Source organism: Larus michahellis, chromosome 3 (genome assembly GCF_964199755.1).
Source record: "Larus michahellis chromosome 3, bLarMic1.1, whole genome shotgun sequence".
Classification (NCBI taxonomy): domain Eukaryota; kingdom Metazoa; phylum Chordata; class Aves; order Charadriiformes; family Laridae; genus Larus; species Larus michahellis.
In genome coordinates, this window is record NC_133898.1 from 24087880 (window position 1) to 24095484 (window position 7605).

Genomic DNA, 7605 nt, shown 5'->3' on the forward strand with positions numbered 1-7605 from the left:
AATAAACCTCATAACAAAAACTCTGTATTTTTCTGTTCCCAAGGGATGGCAATTTTAGTTGCATCCTTTACAGAGCGCAGATGAAACAGGAAATCATTTTGCAAGGGTTTCCCCCCCTCCCAGTTTAAACCATTCTCCAAGGCAGGTGTAGGAGGAAGGAGGAAGAAGTGGATGAGGTTGCTAGGAAGGAGTAATATTTTTCTCCTAACTTATGCAAAAACATGCTTCAGGAATGACATTTCAGCATTGTATACAGCCCGTAATAACTCAGCACAGCCAAAACACTGGGTGAAAGTTGTTGAGAATAGCCTGGAGGTACTAAATGACTGTTCCCGGGCTCCGAGCAAGACAGCCAAACTGCTGTGGAAATATTTGGAGATTTGGGTGGTCATCCGCGGGGCAATGCTGAGAAGTTACAAGATACAAGAGGCAAACTCCCGACTCGTTAAGTGTTTCCCCAGCTTTCTTGGTAAGGGTCAATACGATTTATCAACCCGGCATCCCAGGGCCGCTTCCTGGCTGGGCGGGAGCCGGCACAGAGGCAGGACGGTGTCACCACTTCTCGGGATAAGAATCACAGTTCAAGTAATTAGAGGTATTTTTACAGATTGCCATGTAGCAGGGCGATTGCCTGCAGTCACAGAAGCCCAGAGAGGCAGGATAGCCCGGGCTGGTGAGCCTCGGCATTCCAGTTCATCCAGAGGAGCTGAACAAGCCAGGGAGCTTGTTTCAGGTTTGGTTTTAAATCTCAAAAGCCCGCTTTTTAATTGTCATTAGAGACTCTTATGCTTCTAGCCCCTAAAGTTAGCATTTTAAAATTGAATAAGACCTGAACGGCGTAGAAATGGCACATTAAATAGTGCTTTATTTGGATTACGTTTCTTTTCATTATGCTTTGTTACAGCAGCTTTTATGTACTTAGAAATAAATTAGAGGAATTTCAAAAAGCCAGGCAGGTAGTAAAAAACTGCAAAATCGAATGTTCCCTAAAGAAAAACCAGGGTGTTTTAATAAACAAATAAGGACATTTGGCAAAATTGTAAAGTTTATGAAATGTAAGTGTTAGCTTTTTGGTAGCGAGCATGATATTTGGTTGTTTAGGTAAGTGCCTTACTAAGTGTTTGTGGAAAGGAAAAATGCAACTTACAAGTGATGTTTTTTCTTCTTGTTTGTTCTCTTTAACAGAAAGGGTTCAAAGACACCAGTCAGTATGTTGTAGGAGAATTGGCAGCACTAGAGAATGAGCAAAAGCAAATTGACACCCGTGCCGCGCTGGTGGAGAAGCGCCTTCGCTATCTCATGGACACAGGTACGGTGCCCAATTACACTGTAAACAGTTTTGGCAAATTGAGCGTTCACAAACTCTTATAGAGTTTTGGAAGTGTGAATCTTTGAAGCCTGAATGTTCAGCAAAACTGCCTTGAAAATAAAAAGGCTGCGATTTGCAGCCACCTCTCTGGGCCCTGGTGATAAGAGTGCCTTCATGGGAAGTGATAACTTGCCCTGATACCGTGTGAGCCAGCACTATTGAACAGTGTGCTCATCCATGCAGAGTTGGAATACACATCTGTGCCTCATTGATATGCCACTGCTTAAAAAAAAAAAAAAAAAAAAAAAAGAAAGAAAAAAAAAGTAAGATCTTCACTGTTCTACTGATTCAGTGGGAAAAAAAAAAGATTTGGCCAGCTAAAGCCATGTACTGCATGAAACAGAGCACAGTACGTGGGGGAAGGCTCCATTGCCTAGATCACTGAAATTTGAGAATACTATCTGGTTACTGATGCTACACAATTATTTTATTTATTTATTTATTTATTTATTTATTTATTTTCAGGAGAGTGGGTTTTAAAAGTCTGTAATACTTGGTGTCATAGGTGCAGTTGAAAAGATTAAAGTATATGGGCGATTTTTTATTGAAGGCATGATGGTTTTGACTTCCGCGATGGATGTTAGATGGATATGAAGTGCTGATGGTCGTTGGAGGTGGAGAGGTTTAACCGCATCAGTTGGAAACAAGTGATGCCTTGATATTTCAAAAATAAATAATATTGTAGGTCCAAAAGGTGTTCTTCCTGTCCCTTGGGGAAAAAAGTTGGTCCAAATTACTTTGTGGATAAATTGTCTTTGTAAGTTATTCATATATCTGATGTTACAAACTTGAAGCCTGTCTTTAACTGAAATAATGGATCTTAAAGTAGATTTGAATCCAGTGTTATGTTTTGAAATACAGATGAATAGACTTTAGTTAAAGTTCAGTACTTTGAAGTGAGATTGCTACATGCGTCCAAATATTAGGGTGTTTTTTTAAATGTATTTACTTTCTCATGTGCTCAGGTGGTTTGACTTTTTAAAATAGTTTTACAAAACCATGTAACTGAGAAACTATTTCTGTCCTCGATGAATGCTTGTTTACTAGGACTTTTACTTACTTCGGTCTATTGAAGTACTTTTTCAAATGCATTACGTGACCTTTAGTTACTTAGCTAGAGAAAACGTGCATATATTATCCTGCTTTTTCTTGTGTACTTTGTTATATTTGTGCAACGTATGTTCGGAACGAAAGAGCCAGTACAATGTTTCACGTGTCTTATATGAACTCTGAATACTGCCTCTAGATACATAAAGAGTCATCAGCATAGCACTTGGGGATTTCTAAAACTCTAATAACCACGTTATTACTTGATTTATGTCATTTACTCCATTTTAAAAGAGGTTTCTTACATTTCTTAGGTTTTTTAGTATCTTGTATTTTGAAGTAGGACAAAAGTTGCTGTCTTCTTCATGTCGTACACACGATGAGATGGTGTTTCTTTTTAAGTATCCTGCATAAAATGGGGAGTCTAGCACACAGCTAGTGTGGCTTATGCAGCGCAGCTGTAAGGGTTGTAACAGGAATACTAATGAATACCCACCACTTCTTTTTCCTGGGATAAGGGGACAAATGGTGCAGCCAGAATAGAAAAGTTACTTTTATGTTCTTGATTATTTCCTGAGCATTCAGGATTTAACTTAAAACAAATGATTTGACAAGTCCTTGATAAAGACCCTATTTATGTTCTCAGCTTCAAACCGTGATGTAGGAGAAAACATGTGAAAAGTGGAGTTTCTTACCTATAGTTAACTTCATAGCCTTGAAAGCTGGGATACTCAAACTTCTCTGACTACAGTTCACATCTTAACAGAGAGCCTATCTCCTGTACCAACCCCCCTGCCAATCAATATCCTATTTGTCGTCAGACAACATCCCTGTGGCAGCAACTGCAATTGCTTACATGGAAAAGTAGTATTAGGAGGGGTTTTTTGTTGTTGTTTTGGGGTTTTTTTAACAGTCCTTAATGTGATATGGTAGTGGGAAAAAATCTGACCATCTCTTTTTGCTATGGCTTTAAAACACTGTTGTGTTTCTGTGGTCCATGTGCAGTCCCCTTCCACTGGCTCCTCATCTGCCTCCCTTTCCTGTAGGCTCTTCTCCCACCTGCTCCTTCTCGCTCCCTCTCTGGTACCCGCTGCAGTTGCTTCAGAGGGTTTGCTGTATCTCAGCTCTTTGTCGGAGAGCGCCTTGGCACTTGTTTTTCTTCCCTACCTCTCTAGAGGAAGTAATTCCTGATACAGACTAATAAGCAGCTTGTGCCTCTGTCTTAGTCCCAGCTTCTTCTGTAAGGGCCTGGGCTGCTTCGCCCAAGTGTCTTACTCTCTGAGAGAGAAATCTGGAGACAAAAAAGATGAGTCAACACCATATGACCTGCCGGCTTGCCACAGACCACCAAGTGGTCTGTAAAGCCAAGTTTGAAGGAAGAAAGGAACCACAGCCTGATAGCTAGAAAAGCCCTGAAGGGCTGTTGATGATGATCTCGGGGTTTTGCAAATACTCCCCTAGGTGTTGGTACATACCAGAAAGATGAGAAATGTGAAATGCTGCCAGCTCTCAGAGGTGTGCTGAGAAGTCTTTTGATATTTGGTTTTTCTGAAAATGCAGGCTTTAGGAACCAGGAAGTCGTATGGGCAAGCATAGACGAAAGATCCTGAAAACACAACGTGAAGGACAAGAACCACAAATGAATTGGTTTCATAATTGGCATTCTCTTTGAAGCACATCTCTTTCTTAATTTTGTACTACTTGGGGTTGTAATACTGGAGAGCCGCAGGCATGTAGGAGTCTCTGCTGACCCTATTCCTCGAGAGCTGAAGCAGGGTGCTGTGTTTGTACAACTGTATGGGGAAAGGCTTACACTCAATTGTCCTAACAAATGTTTGCAGGATGATTGTCCCCATCAGCGTAGGAGCACATTTTGTGTTGGGATTTCCAGCTTTGCTTCCAGGTGTGCCAAAACCATACAAGATAAATGAAATGACTGGGAGACTCAAATCATGACTCAGTCATTGCCTTGAAATTAAATTCAAGAAGAAGGCAGAGCATGGTCTGCTCATCCCCATTGTGTCTGTTAGGGGCTGGACCATCCTTTCCTTCTCCGTGTGCTTGGCCCTGTTCTTTATTAGACTTTTACGAGGAAGAAAGCTCTCTCTCTTCCTTCTCATCCTCCTCCAGCACAAAATTGGGGGTGGTTTTTTTCCAGTGGGGAGACTCTTTGCCACCTGGCAGTGCTTCGTCCTTTGCGTTTGAGAGTCCTTTTTGTTGCTCAGCCAGGAGGGACTGTTTCAGGCTGCAGCTTGAATATCTGTTCTGGCTACATTCATTTCCCTGGAAGAGATTTTGTCTCCTGCTCCCATGTATCAAGGCATTAAAACAGGTGTGAATTTCCTTACTACGGGCTAGTGGTAAGACCAGAAAGATACAGTGACTAACCCCTGGACCGTGTAGGGTTTGGTAAATGTGGAGGAATTCATAGCTTTTACCGAAAGGGAAGCTGCTGTAAGTATAGACAATGTATGTTCTTGGTTAGACTCCAGCTTATGGCACTGTTTGACTTCATTAGACACTCTGCTTACTTTTTAGTGAAAGTTTCTGGCCCTTGAGGTTGCAAATAAAAGTTTGAAAATGCCACTGTAGCTTTACTAGGGCGACGGTGGCTGTGGGTAACTGTGAGGAGTGGATCTTGGAGGTTCTCCGTGTCCCACTCCCTTTCTGCCATGGACCAGGGGGAGAGGAGACCTCATGTGATGCTCTCTAGGACACAACCTGTGTTGTGGAGGGATCCCTTCCACTGCTGCCCTTGTGTCTTCTGCCCTGCATTAGGGAAAGGGCACCTCCTGGAAATGGGGCTGTAGAAAGAGAACCCAGGTCCTCATCTGCACGTGCATTGCCATTTTCCAGCCCCGCGAGACAGCCTTTTTGGCTGGAGAAGCCAAGTTTCTGGCCCTTGGCCAATGGGGAGCTGATATTTTTCAAAGTTCGTCAGCCAGGCAAAGAGTTTGGAACTGGCTGAAGCTTTGCATTTCCAGCGCCAGCTGCTCATGATTTGACTAGAAACACTTTTCTAAGATGTGTGAAGAAATAAAAGTTATTAAAATTCCCGGCTTGCTGATTTCCATTTGAATCTGAATAGTCACACTTTTATTAATATCCTGTAATTTATGTTGCTGGTGGCGTAACCTCAGTCCTTGGTCTTTGCACTTAAAATGAAAATGTAATCTCACCTTGTTCCAGTGAAATGTAGTTTACTGGTACATTGCAGAACTGTGAGGGGAATCAGTGCTTCAGTGCCTTGAACTCCACAGAATAAGCTGACGGCGCGTTTGCTGTCCCTCTCTGGATATATGTGTGAGTTCCCTATACAGAAAGGGGTTTGCAACACAGACTGTATGAAATACACTGTCACAAAAAATTCAATGGGTGCAAGTGTTTAGAGAAAACACGGCACAGAGGTTGGAGTAAGAGGAACGAGTTGTCTGGTTGAGTATAAAAATCATATAATCTAATATCATTGATTTCCCTTCTTCCTCTATTATAATGGCTTGACATTAAACGATGGCAGGGGTAGGATTATCCTGCTTTCTTCAGGATTGCACTTACCCATGTTGTGCCTAACCTGTTAGGGATAAAACAGTTTTGTCTCTACTTCTGACAGCATCTTTCTCCATTGCAAATTCTCCTCTCATTGTATGTTAAGGTGTCTATCATCTTGATATCCAAGTGCCAATTAAAATGCAGAATTATCACACAACACAATTAAAATAAAAAACAAAGAAGCCCAGTTTACAAATCTCTAATCTAAATTTAGCTCTTTTTTGGTCACTATTTCTTCACTAATTGCAAAAACAACTATTTGGAAAAAAAAATGCCGCTATCAGATATTGTGTTATCTGACCACAGGGTATGAAGTGTTTTTAATTGTTTTTCTGATTAACTGCAAGCTCCCAAATTCAAGTAGAAGCATATTTGTATTTTCCATATGAGATCCTGTACCTTACCGATGGATGAGCATGTTTGTGGTACTGTATAAGGATTAATGAAATGAAAAAAAACCTCTGCTGCTGCTGATTGACCACTGATGGTAAATGTAATTGAATTAGCAGTGCACTAAAATAAATGTAGACAAAATAAATACAGACAAGAAAATCTGGTGAAAGCTTCTGTAATGTTTTAGATTAATAGGCATACAGAATTCTTCACATTTTTTATTACGTTGTCCCTAGATGAATTCAAAGTAATTGGGGTGGTTAATTTTATTTACACAGAGCCGTTCACAGCGCATTAAATAATAGAGATAATTGAACAAGAATTGTCAAGTGTGTACTGATATCAGACATATTACAGAAGGGAATGTGCATAAAACTTCATTTCTATGCAGCCATTGTTTATGGTAATTAAGTACACAGATTTATCCCTTGGTTGCCTTCCAAGCTTATGGCAACTGCTATTGTTGTGCTCCATTAATATGTAATCAGGAAATAGTTTAATTTTCTAATCTGCAGTTTGAGAATTCACTTTCTAACAACTCTTAATTACTGCATTGCCCTAATGATGCTCATGGTTAGGAAAACTGAACCAATAAACTCCGTGGAAGAAGCCAGAGGGGATTATACTTCCAGAGGTGGTGCTTACTTAATAAACTTGTTATGCCTTCACCAGAGGGAGCTCAGTGTCCTTCAAAAGCAACTAATTTCATATTTCAGACTTGTACGTACCCACGGTGCAAAGAGTTAACCTACAGTGTGCGGCGGGGGTGGCTGTAAATTTGATTCACTAGAGAACCAGATAAGCGATACTATCACCATTTTGGTATTTTTCCTACTGTATACTAATTGTAGAGTTTAATTGCACAGGAAATAATGCAGGTGGTTTAATCTATTGTTTTAAACTGTCCTCATGGGTTTATTTTTGTCAAGTTTGTTTTCTCTCATTAGCCACATTAGCTAGACGCAGTATCGTAAAATCTTGCATGGGCAGATAAGCTCTGTGTATTGACAGCTATCTTATATTTGCTGTTTTCAGGGTGAATCTTAAGCAGTAAAGGGGTTTTTTTAGTCATTTCCGTTCTCCACTGGCCCATCATTCACCTTGACTGTGATTTCCATGCTGCTGCTTTACCTAGTGCAACTCTAACGCCAACACTGAAGTTATTTTGGGTTTGTGGTGCTGCTCTAAGATGAGAACCGAGCCGCTGAGACCTTGTGGTCTGTCTGTGCTGACCCTGCCCGGAGGCG

General features: G+C 40.9%; 1 protein-coding gene across 20 annotated transcripts in view; it reads left to right on the forward strand.

Annotated features, from left to right (window-relative positions):
• Positions 1–7605, forward strand: part of EHBP1 (EH domain binding protein 1) — a 229740-nt gene that overhangs the window by 191159 nt on the left and 30976 nt on the right. For all 20 annotated transcript variants that reach the window (XM_074579200.1, XM_074579202.1, XM_074579203.1 and 17 more), the window contains one exon: positions 1186–1309. In XM_074579200.1, the coding sequence (XP_074435301.1) occupies positions 1186–1309 (124 nt within the window). The remainder of the gene's footprint in view (positions 1–1185; positions 1310–7605) is intronic.